Source organism: Lycorma delicatula, chromosome 9 (assembly GCF_047948215.1).
Source record: "Lycorma delicatula isolate Av1 chromosome 9, ASM4794821v1, whole genome shotgun sequence".
Classification (NCBI taxonomy): Eukaryota; Metazoa; Arthropoda; class Insecta; order Hemiptera; family Fulgoridae; genus Lycorma; species Lycorma delicatula.
In genome coordinates, this window is record NC_134463.1 from 11,527,444 (window position 1) to 11,548,351 (window position 20,908).

At 28.9% G+C, this 20,908-nt stretch overlaps 1 protein-coding gene across 2 annotated transcripts in view; it reads left to right on the forward strand.

Annotated features, from left to right (window-relative positions):
- Window positions 1-13,137, forward strand: part of LOC142330585 (uncharacterized) — a 56,068-nt gene extending 42,931 nt beyond the window's left edge. The window contains exons 6-10 of one of the 2 annotated variants that reach the window (XM_075375971.1): window positions 565-788; window positions 3,232-3,421; window positions 4,106-4,714; window positions 6,473-6,650; window positions 11,693-13,137. In XM_075375971.1, the coding sequence (XP_075232086.1) occupies window positions 565-608 (44 nt within the window). In that variant the 3' untranslated portion in view covers window positions 609-788; window positions 3,232-3,421; window positions 4,106-4,714; window positions 6,473-6,650; window positions 11,693-13,137. The remainder of the gene's footprint in view (window positions 1-564; window positions 789-3,231; window positions 3,422-4,105; window positions 4,715-6,472; window positions 6,651-11,692) is intronic. The other variant, XM_075375970.1, reaches the window with a different exon arrangement.
- The last annotated feature ends 7,771 nt before the right edge of the window (window positions 13,138-20,908 follow it).

Genomic DNA, 20,908 nt, shown 5'->3' on the forward strand with positions numbered 1-20,908 from the left:
GTTTTAGATTTGCCTTATGGCTCTGTTTTGATGGATTTCTTAGTCTGACTTACTTTAAAAACAAACATTACTCAATGGAACACACTTTCAACACATAAACCAGATCAGAAAATCTGTATGTAAATAATTTACAAATTCCATAACTTAACAAGTAAAATAAATTCAAATAACTCCAGGCATATAAGTATAAAACTATATGAAAAAAATAAACCTAAATATAAATTCTCGGAAATTATTTCTCCGCAACATTTTAATGAAGTTACTACATGATATGAAGTATAAAAAATAACAATTAAATCTTTGTTTACAAATAAAGACTTGTAATATCTATTTCCAACTAAAAATATTACAGTAATCAATTTGACATGCATGAACCTAAAAAATGTTTAGAACTGAGGGTAGAATCTTTAAAACAAAATTAAAAGCTTACATGTAAAAAATTACATAACCGGTTAAAGTACCATCTGAAATATTTATAAGCAGTTATAAATTGTGTTGTGGTGTATGAAATTTAACATTTTTTTTTATAATAATCAAATTAATACATATAAATATATTTTCCAGTGAAAGTTAGTTTTGAGTATGTCAAGAATCGTCAGACTTTTTAGTGTCACCATGTAGATGTTGTCGTACACAAGGTGTAGTTCATTTATCATATTTGGAAAGATGACACAGTTTCTGATACTTCAGCTGGTGAAGTCTGTTTCTATCGATACTGTGTTAAGTGGTCAAACGTATAGTCTGTTTACATCTTACTTAATTTGGATGTGTAAGGATGCTAATAAAAAGTAAGTAGAAGTACTCGTATTAATTAAAATAAAAATCAAATTAAAGTAAAATTCTAATTTTTAGATTTCCACACCTCGTTTAATACAAAAAAAAAAAACATTTTTATACGTTTCAAATTAATTTCATAATATTTTTTTAGCTTTAACCTGCTCAAAACCTATAATGAAAATAAAATAGATAACACTTCAACATTTACAAATGTTTATTATTATCCCTGAATTGATAATAAATAATTCTGATTAAATTAGTTTACTTAATCTACTCCAAGCGGATGAAAAGGTTAAATCTGAAATAGGTTTATTTATTTTTCAGTTAAATCGAGTTAGTTTATAAGGCTTTTCACAATTACTAATAAGAGGTGGCTACAAATAGTCTAGATTTTTTCCAAAATACTCTGCATTATTTCTATATATAAGAAAGGCTTTCGATTCTGTCAATCACAGACTCCTTCTAAAAAACCAAGAAATGCCGGTTTCAGAGGAATCTGTGGAGACTGGATTGCTAGCTTTCTGTCAGGTAAGATCCAGCAAGTTAGAGGTGGAAATTTTTCAAGTAACAAATTCTGTGGATGACACAGCTTTAAGCTACAGGACAAAAGATAAAAGTGAACTTTGTATGATGATCTCCTGAGGCTTAGCGTGTGGTTTGGGTACAACTCTTTGCAGCTGAATACAGAAAAGATTAAGTTAATCAGTTTTGAATTGAGATAAAATTTGGAGGAACCATTGGTCCTACAAATGCATGCAAATAGTTGTAAAGCTTGCAATTGGATCGGTGAAACTGACCATATGAAATATTTGGGAATACCTGTCGATTCTGGACTTACATGGGCAGCTCAGGTACAAAAATTATAGTAAGAACTTGTGTATGCGTGTCGAAGTCATACCTATATTTTTATAAGGTCTTTATCCACTTTTTTATCAACAGCGGATAAAAACAACAAAATTACTGTTGGCGAGTTAACAACCAATGATCAGTTGGGAACTTCATACCACCAAGTCGAAATAAAGATATATGTTGTAGGTTTTACCTTTACATAGCTCCTCGACATTACAACACTATAACTTTCAAAGGTACTTTCGCAAACCACTCATATCATCAGTTTGACATTATGGCGATGTTATGATTAAATGAACAAATGAAAATATATAAAATTTTTTGAGTAATGACCATAAAAATCTGCTGGATATGAGTTATGTGAATAGTTGTAATTTACTGTGGCTTTACTCAAAATATCATCTTCAAAAGATAACTTGTATGATCATTTTATGTGTCGAATTTGTAAATACAGTATTTTTCTAACAAGTTTATTTTTTTATTGTTACCGCATGTTTCTAAAATTTCTAAGTCGGTATAGTATGATTATGTTGTAACAGATGGTCAGCTATATAATGTTGGACCCGGAGGTTAAACAAAAAAAAGGACAGCTTTAACCCACCCGGTTGATCTAGTAGAGAACACGTTTTCCCAAATCAGCTGATTTGGAAGTCAAAAGTTCCAGCATTCAGGTTCTTATAAAGGCAGTTACTTTTATACCAGTTATAAGACTGGTAGATCGTGGATACTGGTGATCGATCTTTGGTGGTTGGGATTCAATTAACCATACAATTCAGGAATTGTCGGACTGCAACTGTACAAGACTACACTTCATTTACACTCATCATACATATCATCCTCCTTCATTCTCTGAAGTAATACCTGAACGGTAATTCCCGGAGGATAAGCAGGTGAAAGAAAAAAAGATGGTCAGCTGTAATAGAAATGCCTCTCTTCTGAAATAAATTAGTAACTTATTTATTATTATTCTGCTGTAATGTTTGGAAACTGCTATTTGTTTTATCATATTTGTTTCGTTTTTAGTTATCTAGGTTATTATTGTTTGTGTATTGCAACAGTCTAAAAATTAAATTTTTATACGAGCCAATGTTTTGTAATCATGGATGATTAGATTCCTCATGTATAGTGGTGTGATTTATGGTTGGTTTCCTATAAACGGCTATTTCTGTAATGTTGTTTCCATTTATTTCAATTTCAATGCCCAAAAAGATCACTTTTTGGGCATTGAAATTGTTAATTTCTACTTTAAACTTGAATTTTAATTAAGTATATTTTTTGAGTTAAGTATATTTAAAATAGTCATATGTTGTCATTTTTCATTGGATTGTATATGATCAATGTGTCGTCCACATATCTAATCCAGAATAATATTTGATACTTGTTCATTTATTGCAATCAAAATAATGTGATTGTAACTCCCACACTTATCTTTTCTTAGGAGTACCTAATGTCTCTTCCTCTTTAAAAGAAACTGTAACAACAAATTGTGTCGGACCTAGATATAGAAAGTCTAATAATAAGAAACTTTAGAATAAGTAACTTTTACTAGTTTTTAAGTACAATTAACGAGGAGAAATAATGAATAAATGAATAAAAATTTTCCAGGAAGCTGTTTGTGGAAGAAGTGGGTAAATATTAGATACAACTGAATAAAATACCATAAGAAATTAACTGACTAAAATAACTGGTTTTGGTGCAACTAAACAACACAAAAATTTGTATTACGAGGAAACTGCAGTTTATAAGAAAACGTTTGGCTTATCGATCAACTACATCAATATTCCTGATGATACAGGTATGTAGTAAGGATTATTTTCATTATAAGTGCTTAGTTTAAATGTGATGTGTTAAATTAGGCTGACCAAATGTGCCGGAATGAAATACTTGTCTTTGTTCTGGGAATGTGTGTCCTAGATACTGATTTTTCCTGCCGGAATTTATTTACTGTAAAGTATTAATCGTTTATTATTAATAGTTCTAATAAACTAATGTATGTAAATAATTACAAAAAAATGTTTTACCGAACAGTTTCGTAATTAAAATAGACAAGATTTTCAGTCAGATAATTTGGTTATACTATTTAAATTCCAATAGGATAGATATTTAAATTTATAAACGTTTTTATACTGTACCAGCAGAATGTAACTGGGCTTTTAAGCTGATAGATAATGAAAATTATCTATCTTCCTTTAAAATTATGCTTCTTCCTTGGGACGACTAATCCCATCTCAGCATTACAGACTAATCCAATATTTAATTTTTTTTTGTTGATTTTGGAAAAAATGAAACGGCTACTGTGTTAATTATGTCTTATTTATAGAGTAAATTTACTTATTTCTTTGACTTAATTAGAAATGTAGTTAAATTATAAGCTAAGATTTTCCTTTAATTAATTTTTGTACTGTATTTGTTTGAGGCATATCAAGCCGTAGAAAGCAATTGTCTTTTGTAACAGTTATATTATAATTTTCTGTTACAGATCAGTCTACAGTAAATGATGCTGTCGCTGTTGTTAGCCCGTAGAAAGAAACAATGGACTGAAAAAAAGAGGAAAATAGTATCTTGTGAATTAGGCAAGAAAATGATGGCCAGTATCGATTCTTCACTAGACCAGGGTCAAAGCAGAATAATCAATTTCTTTAATGGAATTGTGCACCAACGGTGGATACATTTTTGGTACCATAAATAGAAAATCTGGTTAAATCTCTCCGAAATACACCATTCATTCTCTACGAAATACTTTAGTTCCTTGGCCACAGTATCCTGTTGCATTCTACAGCATCATACCATCACCAAACTGTGAGAAATTCATCAACATAAAGTACATGGAAAAATCAAGAGCATTTTACAACTAGCCCTACAGTGCTACACACATTTCACATCACTACACAGAATGTTTATCGAATTGGTCTACTTGATACATTACTCAGTTGTTTTTCAATACAACGAAATGGTCGACACATTTATCAAGCTACATAAAGTAATTAGCACCACCTAGCGGGTTTATAACAAACATGCGGAAAAGATGACTCATAGCCCAAGCCGGTTGTTGGTTTTTTAAGAGATTCTTGATTGCATTGCTATAGAGGTTTGTTCCATTAGACTGTTTTTTTTTACTGTTTTCAATATTTCAGTTTATTTTAATTTTTTATTATTATGTGTTTATTCTTTTGACTTATTTCTTTTTGCTTATATTTTTAATTAAATTGTAGATATATTTTTATAATTTAACATCATTGGAAGAATAGAAAATAATTCTTGTATAATTATATTGTAAGAAGAATGACTTTTCCTTATTTTATTGTTTCCTTTTTCCCCTGCTCAAATACATACAATCATTAATGCTACCTGAATACGTCAAACAATACTGCTAACAATAAATACCGCAGGTAAAGAAACATCATTGTTCCAACTGGCAGCATCATAACGAACCACGTTTATAACTTGCCCTGTATACACTTTTTGACTTTATATTTAGAGTAAATCAATAAGGCTTCAAAAAAATTTTCACAGGCTTTAGATAGTGCTACAGCATACCTAGTTTTCAATAAAACTGATTTGTTAGTTTTGGAGATTTTCAAGCGACAGAATTTTATACAGTCTACAAAAAAACATAAGGAACCACAATTTAAATGAATTGTATTTTCGTACTCCTCATACCTCAAAACGTAAAGAAAATTTACTCCCACTATGCAACAGAAAGTAATACTGTACTTTTGTTTGAAAAGTCAGTAAAAATGAACATTAATGATAGGCTTAGTATTTAATATTCATTAATGCATTTTCTTATATTTTTATATTTGTCTAATGATATTTTAATTCAACACGATAAATGTGCCGCTTCTATTAAAGTACAGATCGATCAATATCTCTCAAAGCACCTATTATGTAAATGACCATTAACAAAAAGTTTCATACATAATGAAACAAGTCAATGCACAGAGCACAGTGAATGGTGCACAAGGGTAGTACAATTAATTCCATCACTTCCGTCAATCCAGTTCTATTAGCAAAGCTATCTGTTTGCTATTGGAATACATAAAGTTGCTTTATATATAAAGTTTAAAAAGTTAGATTACTAGTCATCAAAATAGAAACCCATTCCAAATATTTATTATTTTTAGATCCAAACTCCAAATTGAATAGCAGCAAAAATATTTCCTTGTAAGTTGTACATCTGTGTATACCCACTAAGGTCAAACACAACATATCTGGATGAATATGAAATGTCCGACTAAAATTAATATTTCTGAATGTAATCATGCTTGGTGGCACGTCCCTTGTGTCATAGCTGTTTGCATCCACTTCTGTCCCAAACTTTCTATTTTGTCCCCTTGTAGTTTCTAAAATGAACCATTTTGAGATAAGAAAATTGAAAAAATCTTTCTCTTAATGGTAAAATTTTCATTAATTCAAACCCCAATATCTGAAATCAATTCAAATGAAATTCCCTTCCACATGGTAGTTAGAAGTGAAAATTTGAACATCAGTTTCCTATATGTAGAAGTCACTCAGTCTAGTAAGACCCAAGTTAATAATTAAAATAGACGTCAATCATATACAAACTAACAGGATCTATTCCCTCCCGCTTTAACTGTTTTTCTTGACGTCTTGAGTTAAAAAAACAATTTGAAATGATAATACATTGTTCTCTTTTGTAATACATACAATACTGTGAATCAAATAAGAAGAAACAATAAAAATAAACTAATAGCGCATACTGCTTCAAATTATAATTAAAATATATTTATAAAAACATTATATTATTTTTTAAATATAAAAAATCACAAAATTAATATATAAGTAAAATTAACTTTAAATCATATATATATATTTTACTTTTCAGATTTTATGGCACTTGTTATAGCAATATTAGTCATGTTTTCGACAACGATATGCTTTGGATGTTACTACCATGTTATAATAAAAGATAAGCAAGATCAATACATCTATGCAGGTACTGGACTATCTTCAAATTTACAGATACCTTTTTAGTGTACTTGATTATTAGATATTACTACAAGGTAAATATCAAAATAATTAAAAAAAAAAAAATTACAAAGTTTAAAATGTAATGCACTGTAAATCATAACTAGTAAATGAAAGGAAATATTTTGTAACATTACATTACGCGATGAGCTTATAATGATAGCCATTAATTCATTGTAACTCTCGCGAAGTTTGACACTCGTTTGGGTTAGTGCTTTCAAATTAACCTCTTCTAGCTAACTACTAAATCGGATTAAAATCAGTACAAAAAAAAAACAGATACATTCAAACAACATTTGCTTCTTTAGGAGGAGTATGCTTTTGATTGGTTGAACACCTGTATAAAAGGTAAACTGACTTGTCACTATAAGTTTCAGAAGCTGTTCACAATGTTTTTTTCTGCGAGTTTGTTCTTTTGTGTGAGTTTGCGTGACTCTACTGTAATAATGTTGCCTAGTTGTGGAGTAATGTATCCTATTAGCTCTTTCAATGTGCCTATCTACGTGGAGATGCTTGCTGCATAATGCAGCGGTAATTTTGAATCGATTAATCCATCATCTTTGGTGCTTCTCAACAGTTCCAGAAACTGGTCAACTGTTGTAAGATTTATCTTCAATATTTGCTTTAATAGCTTCTGATATATAAATTTTTTTTTATTGCCCATCTACTTACTGTATTTATCACAGTTCATTTTTTTGTACTGTTAAAAATTCACTCATTGCATGGTGTTGTAGACGATTTTAAAGCAGGCGTACTGTTAGTAGTAATAGCAACTGACAGAAAATGAGTGGTCATGGATCACAAGTTTTGATATATTAGCGGTAGGGGTTATGTTAGCGATATGTTACCTGTCACTTTATGCGATATTTTATTTTCCTGATATGTTCCCTGTATGCATACATTTCAGTCACCCCTCATAATAGTAATAAAAATTTAGAATAAAATATAATCTTTTAGAAGGTTTTCAAATAACAGGAAAGTATTTGCAATTAATACATCATTTAAATACATTATAAACTGATATAATGTATTAACATGTAACTGGTATAACATATTGTATTAACCCTTAAAGCCTCAAGGTAACGATATATTGTACATGAGTGCTTGTGCTAAAAGTCTCACCCGTCCGATATATCGGTATATAGTTTTTATGTTCATATATTTCTTTACGTTTACACTAGATCACTCATATAGTCTCTTTTCTTAAAGCTTACAATTCGTAGATATCGATAGCGTAGGTTGTTTTCATTTTACGATACGTATTTTAGAGAATTATCGATTTCAAAATTCCGATAATCTGATGTAAACAGAAGTGTGTTCCGTGCATTCATGGTTATGTTTTGGTTACTCCATGCGTTTATAAGGGATTTTTTGTAGGTATTATAATTTTATTAGAAATAGAGTTTCAATTATAATGTTAGTTGTAGTTTTAGTTACCATGATCCGTAAAATATTCAGATTTATTCGTTAGTTCGGTTTTTTTTTTCTACAATGTCCGGGCCTAGTAGACGTCTTACTGATGCAGAAATTAACTTTTTTTTTGATGATACTGATAGCGATTTCGAATTATCTAGTGACAGTGGGGCTGAAGAAGATGATGAATTAATCACAAGCGATAGTGATGGGGGATTCAGAAGATGAGGCATACAGAAACATCATTGAACCGGAACATAATGTCCCAAAACATAACTCCCCGGCCCAAAACATATGCCTAATCCAGGTTCCACACCTATAGTTTATTTTTATTTATTATTTACACTTAATTTATTTCAACTGTGATGGTGAAAGAAACCAATAGATAAGCCAATCAATATTTAAATGCAAATAGAGATAGGCTGTCTGAACCATACCGAAAATGGAAAAATATTACCATTTCTTAGCTTGCATACTGAATATGGGGATAATTTGAAACCCTACTCTTAAGAATTACTGGAGTACAGTATCATCACAGGCAACCCCTTAGTTTGGTAAAATGTTTTCAGCGCACCATTTTAGAATTATTTTTGAAATTTCAAAGCATAAATGTTACAAAAAAAATGGTAACACAAAAATTTCAATAACTCTGTAAATAATATGAATTTTTAAACGAAAATTTTTTTATTTTGTTCACAAATAAGTTTATTTTTTAGAAACTGTGATAGATTAGATATAAATAGCAAGGATGTTTGGTACTTAACGTATTAACGCCACCGCAGCAACAGCTTTATTTAAAAACAAAGTAGTCAATCGGATTTCAATTAGTCAAAGTTAGCGAGCGAAGCTCGCTAATTAACACCGTAATTTTTTGTTTATTTATTTAATAAATTCAGTAATTATTGCAATATTTAAATAATCAAAACACTCCTGATAATTAGTCAAGTTTAGCGAGCGTAGGTTAAGTTTGGTTAAATTATATTTATAAAATAAATAAATTTTATAACCATTTATTAAAATTAATAAAGACTGTTAAACTCTATATCGGCTCGACTGTAGCTGCGGTGGCGTTAATATGCAAGTACCGGATTTTTTCAAATAAAGAACAAATTCAGTATTTTTTTTTAATGAAAAAAGTTGAATTTTATTTATTAAATAATTAATCAAGGGTGCAACATCATTTTGGATCTCAGCATCACAATCTATATAGTTTACTGAGTAATTACAATTTTTTTCATAATTTTATTGTGTATATTATTTCTGTGGCATTTCTACCAAACATCTACTTTTTCTGAAAAACGTGCTTGAGGCTTTTAACTAGTACTTACAAAATAGGCTTGAGGCCATAAAGGTTAATATATCTTTAATTAACTGAAGATAGTTACTGTAGACTAGAGAAGATGGCAGTAATAACTATCAAAGGTAATCAACAAACAGAACTTACATTGTTTTAAAACTAACAAAATATTTTGTTAGGCTGCTCTGATTGCATTTAATACAATGTGCAATGCGGACTTAATACTGTGACTGGTAATGCACTTATTACTGTGACTGACAAATAGGTAAAAGCAGCATTATTAGAGCAATGTTTAACTTGAGTTACCTTTCAGATGGCCGATAAACTGATCTGAAATCCTATCTTTGAGTGTAATAAAAAATTTAATCTTCTTAGATTTATTTATTCAATATGTTTATTCCTTTAAAATCAGCTAAAATGACGATATGCCTCTAATACAGCTTTAACTGTACTTATTGTTAAACATTTTAGCATTAAAAAGATTAGGTAAGCTAAGTAATCTTAGCAGTTTTTGGATTTTTTTATTGGTTTTTCTTGAAGTAAATTTAAAATTCACATGTTATAATACTCTGTAGAAATTTTTGATATTCCAAAATTTTGACAAAACTTTTTGTGAATAATGAATTATTTTCACTATAAAATATTTTATAACAATTTTCTAATATTTTTAATATTGTTTAAAAAATATTGGAAAACGCAATTTTTTTAGGTATTGTAATTTTTATATATGTACATTTTCAGCACAACATTCTGTTATGTCTTTTTCTAAAAATTATAATTAAATGTGCCAAATTTTCTAGCAATATTCATATTTCTAGGAACGAGTAAAATATGTCACGTAAAAATAATCCCGATTGATACTCCAGGAGGCGGAGGTAGACTTCACCGGTGCTACGTAGGGAATAAAAAAATTTCCATCTTAAAAAAAAAACTTCAGATTTACTCAATACGACAATGGTTGCATGTGGAAAAAGTTTCACGTGTTTAGCATACGACAAAGCGCCCCATCTAATTACAATTCCAGCAATATTTTGGTCACCCTTGCCATAAGGGTTGGTCATATAAAAAATTATTTCAGTCAAAAGTTTTAGATAAACAAAAGTTTAGATAATGACCACTTTAAACCGATTCGATGCTGTGCTATTAAGGGAGGTATCCGATTTTTTGTCTTGAAACACTACTTTTTCTTCCTCCTGGGCCAGTGGTTGGTGATATAAAAAAACTTTACTTAGATAACTTTAAACAAATTTGATATTTTACTTAATAAGAAAGTTGTAGCAATATTTTATTTTTTTGGAAAAAGCCCCCCCCATTTCCACCCCCCGTGGTCTGACTTTTTCCATTAATGAACACGACCGATATTTTGGGTCGTTGTATATTATGTATCAATTTGAAAGTGAATGGTGCAAAATTACGGCATTATTGTGTCCACAAGAAAGTGAAATATATAGATAATACATACATATAAACTTTTGAACTGAGGTGGTTTTGGGAACTGGGGGATGTGAAATGTGAAGATATGTCGACATTTTCCAGAAGTTAAATTATTGTACCCATTACAACAGGTAGCTTTCTTATGAAATGTACTTAAAAGTATAAATAGTTGGTTTTTTAATTTTCTTTCATAATTTAGCTGCATAAAATTACTACATAGTTCTGTATATAAACTGAAGAGAAGAGAAAACCAATATTTTATTTTTCAGGTCTCACTCTGATATCAACTGTAAATGAAAAAAATACTCTATCATATTCTAAAATTATATCTAATAATAATTCTGTCGGTAATAAAACAAAAAATAACATAATTATAAAAATAACATGTTATTTTTTTTTTTATTACTGACAGAATTATTATGCACTGGTTTTGTACACGAAATAAATTAAAAAAAAAAAAAAATTTGAAAGAAAAAGAAACATGGTCTTTCCTGTTTCAGACGGTACATACATTATAAAAACAATGTAACATTCAAAATTTAGCGATAAGGAGTTAGATTGTGCATTGATGAATTATATATATTCTTTATTAAAAAAGATTGCAATTATTTATGAAATACAGAATTACACATAGTATAATCATAAGAATTGAAAAACTAGTATTTACACAATCGGAAATATTAGTCAAGCAACAAATTAACAATATTTGTCATTGAATTTGAACGATAAAACCATGGGGGAAATTGGGTGGGAATAGTCTTCTAGAATTAGTAATGCTTCAGAACGAGATGTAGTAATAATATTATAAAAGCGATAACCATCTAAAATTTTTATTTTTCTACTTTATAATACACATATATATATAACATTAATAGTTCATAAACAAATTATTCTGTACTAATAATTTTTTTTCTGATCTGTTTTTCCTTTCAGAAATGTTAAGGTGGCATGTGACAAATCGATTTGGATTGAGTTTAATTCTGCCAACAAAATGTTACATATTTGATGGTAAATGAATACGGTTCTGATAAAAATCAATAAGAAATCTTCATTCATAAGGAGTATGTGTAGTTAGGAGGTTGGTAGAAGGCGGGAAATAGAAGATGACGATCCTCAGTTTTGCCAACGTTTGAAATATTTGTTTATTGAAAACACTGAGACAACAATAAAAAAGTTTCATTCATCAAATAGTAGGCAGCAGTTAAGTAGCTAGCAGACAGTAGCAGGTGGAAAATAGAAGATGACAACATAAAATATTTGTTAATTGACAACACTGTGAGTCAACAATTAAAAAGTTCATTCATCAAAAGTAGGCAGCAATTAAGTAGGTAGTAAGCAGTAAAGTAGATATGTGATGTAAGCGAGGTGGTAGGCAGTAGTAGACAGGAAATAGAAGATGAACATAAAATATTTGTTAATTAACAACACTAAAAAAAGCTTCATTCATCAATAGTAGGCAGCAGTTAAATAGGCAGTAGGCAGGAAATAAAAGATAACAAAAACTATTTGAAATATTTGACAACACTGTGAGACAACAATAAAAAAGCTTCATTCATCAATAGTAGGCAGTAGTAGATGAGAAACGAGTAGAAAAGATGAGAAAGTCAGTAGAAGATGATGAATCCTCAGTTTTGCCAACCTTTGAAATATTCGTTAATTGAAAATACTGAGACAAAAGAGAGTTTCCCACAGTGAAAACAGAAATTCCTAGGTGGCAGACACTGTGTATGCAGTACCTGCGCCCTTGAGGTTATGTTAACGCAGCACTAGTGCCTTGGTAGGTTAGAAACGAACTAGATGAAGACACTAGCAGCAGTATGCAGGGTACAGTTAGTTAATACATATAAAATTCATTTCTGATAAACAATAGACTCTATACTAATATTTTTTTCCTGATTCATCTTTTGTTTCACACCCCTGATGCTGACAAATATTCTTACTTAATATTCATATTATATTTTATATTAATATTTAATCAACATTTGTCGTAATGTAATAGTTACGATGGACTACAGAAAACTACAGTTACCCATGAAGAGAAACTCAGTCTATCCGATCATACAATGATTTTTCCCATTCACAAAGAACATGTAAGGATAAAAAAAAGGGCAAATAACACCCTTGCATTCTTACAACAAATGCTACAACACACAAAAACCTAGTTCGGAGTCAAGATTAATGGACGGTTAATGCCGACGGTTAAGTAGAAAAGTAGTAGATCCTGTAAAACATTAACTGCATCAGGGATTTGTTTGACATAAACACCCTACCTGTCCTGTCCTGTCTAGTTCCTGACCTGTCCTATCATCACTAGGACTAGGTTCAGGTTCTGACCCAACATTATCTTAGGTAATATTTTGTCAGTACTATTTGTTTGGGGGGGGGGGTTTATTATGGGTAACATAAGGCATGGATAGGGGTGAATTGAACATTTGATCAGCATAAGGATATATAGGGTTTTGGTGTGATTTAGCTAATAGGTGTTTGTTAAGGAGTAGTAGGAGATAAAGTATGTAAAACAATGTTGTGATAGGTGTTATGTATCATCAAGTTTTTGATGTAGTTAATGTATTTGCAGCATTTGCTGCTTTTCAACTGACCCGTCGGTATTAAATCAGCGCCGGTTGCTTTGATTACAGCTCTGTATGCCTTAATTTCACATTTATTTGTTTTATCCGATTGCTTCAAGTCTGAATTTTTATAGAATAACAATTGTAACAAACTAGGTCTAATAATTGCTCATCAATATGCATTCCCTTTTGGTCAAAGCTGACAATTTTCTCTCATATTTAACTTACATCTACTTTCTTGACTCTGAACAATTATCATCCACTATATTCTTTATACACTTCTCTACTTTTTTACACACGTTGATTGTTTCATATACCAACAGTCTAGTAATATACTGAAGTAAACAGGAAATATCACCGTTTACTGTTATCCAAATGTATATTATATATTATCTATATCAATAATATATCAAAAACAAGAATTATACAAAAAAGATAATCACTCAAAAAATAAGTCATACTCCAGAAATATTGTAACATCTTTATTTCTTACAGAATTTTAATTGTAATATCTCTTGGTATTTGATTGATCTAAAATTGAAGAATTCAATTTTGTTAGGTAACTATTTGTCTGTAGTCCATTATAATTATTACAGTTTAACGGTTACAAATTGAATATGGAAATAGAACATCTTTGATACACATCATCCAAATAACAGTAAAAACATAAAAAATACAATATCAAGATATCATAACATCACAATAAGTGATGTTTTTCAGCATCAGGGGTTACCCGACCATAACACTGATAATGTCTACACCTAGGTTGATTCTAACCCTCCACAGAGCTAGTGTCACCAAACTAATTTTTTTTAAATAGTAAATGTTATACCAGTCTAGTTTATTTTTTCATGTTATAAATATTATCTATTTAACGAATATCTTGAAAGTTTGAGAAGCTGTGGGTACACAATCTTTTATTTCGCCCTTTAACCATCTACTTCATCATCTTGAAATGTTTAAAAAAAAAATTTACGTAAATTGTTACATAGTTAAAAAAAAGAAATCGTTATATAAAAAAAAAAAAAAAAATTGCTTCCTACAACTTAAACAATATTGAAATAGTTACAAAGAAAATTGAAATAAATTAAAAAAAAAAAAAAAATTGCTGCCTACAACTTATACAATACTGAAATAGTTACAAAGAAAATTAAAATAAATGATAGAATAAAATTAATAAAGAAATAACTACATTCAAAAGAAATCGTCACATAAAAAAAAAAAATTACAAAAAAAAAATTTGCTGCCTACTTCTGTTATCATATTAACATAGTTACAAAGAAAATTTACGTAAATGATTACAAATATTTGATAAAGAGAAAACTACAGTCACAAGAAGTCATTACATAACTTAAAAAAAAAATTACCTTACAAAAAAAAATTTGCTGCCTACAACCTACATCATATTGAAACAGTTACAAAGAAAATTGACATAAGCGATTGCAAAGAATTGAAAAAGAAATCGTTACATAAAAAAAAAAAAAAAACAAAAAAAAAATTGTTTCCTACTGCTGTCATAATATTAAAATCTTACAAAGAAAATTTACATAAATAATTACAAATATTTGAAAGAGAAAACTACAGCCAAAGAAGTCGTTACATAAAAAAAAAAAAAAAAAATTTACAAAAAAAAATTGCTGCCTACTACAACATGCATACATCATATTGAAATAGTTACAAAGAAAATTGACATAAGCGATTGCAAAAAATTGAAAAAGAAAGTTACATAAAATAAAAATTGCTACCTACTACTGTCATCAATTGAAATAGTTATAAAGAAAATTGACATAAATGATAAAAAATTTAAAAAGAAACACTACAGTCGAATGTAACAAAAAAAAAAAAAATAGATACTCCTGTCAAAAGAAATCTTTACATTAAAAAAAAAGATTACAAGAAATCATTACATAAAAAAAATACAAGAAAAAACTACCATCAAAAGAAATTTTTTACAGCTGAATGAAACAAAAAAAAAAAAAATTCTACTGTCAAAAGAAATCTTTACATTAAAAAAAAGATTACAAGAAATCTTAACATAAAAAAAAAAATTACAAGAATAAACTACCATCAAAAGAAATTTTACAATTGAATGAAACAAAAAAAAAAAAAAAAAAAAAAATACTACCGTCAAAAGAAATCTTAACATAAAAAAAAAATTACAAGAAAAAACTACCATCAAAAGAAATTTTACAGTTGAATGAAACAAAAAAAAAAAAAAAAAAAAAAATACTACCGTCAAAAGAAATCTTTACATTAAAAAAAAAGATTACAAGAAATCTTAACATAAAAAAAAAAATTACAAGAAAAAACTACCATCAAAAGAAATTTTACAGTTGAATGAAACAAAAAAAAAAAAACAATTACATAAAAACAATTGCTGCCTACTATTTCATCACATTAACATTTTACAAAGAAAATTAAAAAATATTATCTAAACAAATATTTCAAAAGTTTGCTAACTGTGGGTATGCCATCTTGTATTTCGTGCTTGAACCAACTACTTTATATTGAAATTGTTACATACTTAACAAAAAAAAAAAAAAAATTGTTATATATTTATAAAAAAATACACACATGCTCACATTCACATTGTTTTTTTTTATTATTTATTATAATATTTCTTAATATTATTGTTACACCATAAATAACACAAAGAAGTTCTCTCAACATAGACATAAAGATCAACGAAGGTTCAATCTTAGTAAGTATAACTATTACTTTTTATTAAATAATACTACCTTTTTTGATTCGTTTTTACATCTCCAAACTTCCATACTGTTTTATTTGTTAAATTCTTACTTATTTTAAGAGGATATTTCATTCCTTTTCATCCATTAGTCTTCTTACTTGAAATCACAATTTCAAGATTGTACAGACTATCTGCTAATTGCCAGGGATTCACTTCTGGGGTGCCAGAATTACATTCTGGTGTTATTTATTTAAACATTAAGTATTCATTGTTATATTATCTCTTAATAAAGATACTTACTTTAATGGTGTGTGACAAAAGACACACCTATTGCTTGGACATATCCTTCAATAACGAGCAAGTCCTGTATCACTGACACATTTCTTTACATTTAGCAGACAGAATACGGTATCTAAAAATGACAATTCATTTCAGTACCAATTTATTTGGAAATGTTAGTAGGTATATGATATTGATACTCTATAATTTGTTACAAACTTGGACAATTTTAATGAATAAAACATGTAATCCTGTTATGCTAATTATGTAATTAAAGATTCACCCATCTAATGTAATTCTGCTTTCAAGATAGGTGAATCCTTCACACACTATAAATTATGTCCATTCATATCTATATCATCTTTTGTATCATACCTGCTCACTACCATTATATTTAAGTAGTATTATCAGTAACTATTATCGGCAACAGTTTCCCCCCACCGCTAGCAATTGTCATGTCTAGAAGATAGTTTGGGGGACTCTACTGTTTGCATAAACAGAAAATAAATATAATCAGATGAATAAACACGGCACCCGCTTTATATAAATATGTATTTAAAAACACAAGCGCATAATATTTCCAAGCCATCTTTTGTTAAATTAACGCATTGTTGTTATGTGTTGTCATATTAAAAAAGTTAGTCTTAAATTACAGGAAAATTAATTATAAAAATTTTTGATCGCTAAAAATTTAATTCATCTAACAACCCTAAAATCAGCAGGCTACACCTGCTGGTGTTAATGAAATTAATTGACAATCATACATAAGTTCCAGATCATAGAACGGGTAAAATATTGACTTCTTAAGCTCACCCCGTGTATGTTTTTCTCTTTGGAGCTCAAGAAAACATATCATCCCTGCAAATCAATATGTACTTTGTGAATTTGGAATTTGATCTGTGAATGGAACTGCATAAATGACTTTCTGGTATTAAGGTTTTCCTTTTGCTAAATGATTTAACACTTTTGGTAAATAAACTAGATATCCGTTTTCTTTCCTTGAAGTTTACTTTAAACATGCCACTCAAGATATATTTTCTCAGAATTATGAAAGTAGAATCTGTGTAGGTATTTTTTATTCAACATGTTAAATATAACCACAGATTTAATAATCCACGTTTATTCAGTTTCATCTTTTTAGGGATAATTAACTAGGAAGCCCCAATATATATTCACATTTTATTGAAATTATTTAATAGACAAATTCTAGCTCCAATCGGTATTCGATCAAGAAATAAATAGCATGTATATGTCTTTATTATATATAGAATATCTGTTTGATATAGTAAATATAACAAAGTAACATACACTTTATATGTAATAAATAAAAATAAATATATCTTTATTTTTAGGTTCTTTAATAAAGCGTTTATAACCCATCACTTAACAGTTAAAGACTTTTTTTAATTCTTCCTTTTTAAACTTAACGTAATAATCAACAGGTGTAATGCTATGAAATGCTGACTGTATGCTATGAAATTAATTTGAGTAATATTCTGTTAAGTTTTGTTTTTAAAAATAAAAGTTGTTTTTTTTTGTTTTTCATAAACTTTATTACATCAATTTTCACACAACTAAATATTCTCTACAAGTTTTAATAATAAAATCTACATATCATTTAACAAAGTATTGTACTTCCAAGCCTAAAAAAAGTATTTTTTGTCACTGAATTTTTCTGTATTACATTGAATATCATGAAAACTACAGGAGATATAGTTGTAGAATCTGTTTATCCAAATTTTCATGTCAACAAATATAAGAAACCATCAAATACCCCTTATATAATGCCTTAAAAATTTCAGTATGGTCACATTTCACCAGGAGAACTAAAATCCACATGAAAGTTTTTGCTAGTTGTAACTCAATAAAAAAATGTTTTTGGACATATGAGTATGTATTTTTGTATATCATTTTAACTTATTTCAAGCTCCAGAATTAGTTCCCAAATCATTTCCTTTTCTTCCAGTACCATTCAATATTTTTTTTTTGTCTTCAGTCATTTGACTGGTTTGATGCAGCTCTCCAAGATTCCCTATCTAGTGCTAGTCGTTTCATTTCAGTATACCCTCTACATCCTACATCCCTAAAAATTTTTTGTTTTACATATTCCAAACGTGGCCTGCCTACACAATTTTTCCCTTCTACCTGTCCTTCCAATATTAAAGCGACTATTCCAGGATGCCTTAGTGTGTGGCCTATAAGTCTGTCTCTTCTTTTAACTATATATTTCCAAATGCTTATTTCTTCATCTATTTGCCGCAATACCTCTTCATTTGTCACTTTATCCACCCATCTGATTTTTAACATTCTCCTATAGCACCACATTTCAATAGCTTCTAATCTTTTCTTCTCAGATACTCCGACTGTCCAAGATTGGAGGGTTGATTGTTATAAAACAGTCAATGTTAAAAACTTATACTTGCAATCATTCTTCTGATTTCAGTAAATACATTGTGGAAAGTGGTGTTAAGTAATAATTTCAGTTTTAATACATCCTTACAGGGGTAGGTATATCCAAGTGTTTAAAGTTACTGCTTGCCAATATCTTAAGGAGTGATCGTAATTGCTAATAACATGTTAGGTTTTTATAAAATTAAATTTTACCGCCATTTTTTTTAAATTTTAGATCATTTATTTTTTATCTATATCCTAGATGTTGTACAACATCTCTTGCCAAACCATTCAGCCTTGAGTAGGACAGTTGTTACAATATGAATAAAAAATTGCCTGTTTACTAGTTTACTAATAAAGTTTAAATTAGTTTACTAATAAAAAAACTATTTACTAGTGCACTATTAAAATACAGCACACATTATTTGCTTAACCCAAATATCTAACAGTATAGTATCATGTGGTTGTCTATGCACCAGTTTTGCTCTGAAACAATAGTATCTTTTTCCAACAAATGACTTAAGTCATGAATCTAACAAATGACTTAATCCATTTTTCTAACAAATTGGGATCCAGTGTTGATGGAAATAATTCTTTCTTTCATAGCCGGTTTTTCCGTCCCCACATTTATTGAAATAATGAATACTATACACTGTATTAGAGTAATTAAATCAATAGTTATTTGTTAGTTGTTTTAGAGAAAAAAACTTCTTTATGGTAATCAAAATAGCATTTATTTTTTTTAATTGGCCACCATATTGAAATATTGGCCACCATTAAAAACAATGAAAAAATTCATGAAACAATTATTAAAACTACAAATGAACATACAAAAACATTTTATAAATTTCCAACAAAGTTATGGAAAAGTAGACTGTCAACAAATATGAGTAAAATATTTAAAATGATAAAATATTTAAACTAAATCTTTTCCATTAAGTTCTTCTATAATGATGTGCTCTAAGTGTTTAAAAAGGCTTCAGAACAAATTTAGAGGCTTGGAAGTCATCAATAACACTGATAAACATAATTTTTGTTCCCTAACATGCAATATAGGATTTTAAACTGTATTTGATGCTGAAAATGAATATGAACTCAAAATCTATCTATCATTCACCATTTTTGAAAAATTTTTTAATTATAATTACAGGATTTTTTTTCATTTTTCAACGTATAGTCAGCATTTTAAGCTCCTATATTGTATTTTGGAAGCTCATTTTTTATTGTTTAACTTTATTAACATAATCTGTAAGCGATAAATAAACAATACTAGAAAAATAATTAAATCATCACTATTTAGATAATTATCATTATTTAAATAATTATCATTATTTAAATAATTAAATCACTTATTATGACATCATATCTAATACTGATGAGTGAGCCTTCATGGACAAGCTTAATCACATGTCTGTGCAGGTCAAAACATGTAACAGAAAACACAGCTATGTTGTTTGTATTAAGCACTTTCATATAGGAATGAATAAATTTTGTTTAGTGTTATTGCTGTCTTAAGTTTAATAGTGTAGTGTCATGCCCCAAAATTGTGTAAATGATATGGATGCCTATTATGTGTGTGGTGAGTTTGCATAAAATCAAATAGAAAAAACATTACACCTTTAATTCAAAAAGCACATCATTTGTACTTTCAATGTAAAATTGATGATAAGGATAAGAAGTGGGCTCCTCATATAGTATGCACTAATTGTTCTGTATATTTAAAAGGATGGCTAAACAGTACACATAAGGGCTTTGCAATTTTGTGTACCTATGGTTTGGCGTGAAGGATGATGTAGCCAATTGTTACTTTTGTTTAACATGTGTGTTTGGAGTTTCTAAAAATACTAAAATTTCTAAACATACTGTAAAATATACTTCATTGCAATCTGTAATCAGGCTTGTACTGACAAGGGAAATTATTCCAGTTCCTGAGCCACCTGTTAATGAATGTTTCTGATGCAGTGATGAAAAATCAGGTAGTACTGCAGAAGTGAACGATGATTTTGTTTTTGAATTAAGCCACATCTATAGCATGAGGTGAATTATGGGATTTGGTTAGGGATTTAATTTTATCAAAATATCAAGCTGTACTGTTATGATCAAGATTGCAAGATTAATTTGAAAAATTACAAAAGTTTTGGGCTTTCAAAGCTGACAAAAAGAACTTTCTCAGTCCTTTATTGAAGAAAATAATTTGGTTTATTGCACAATTATTGATTA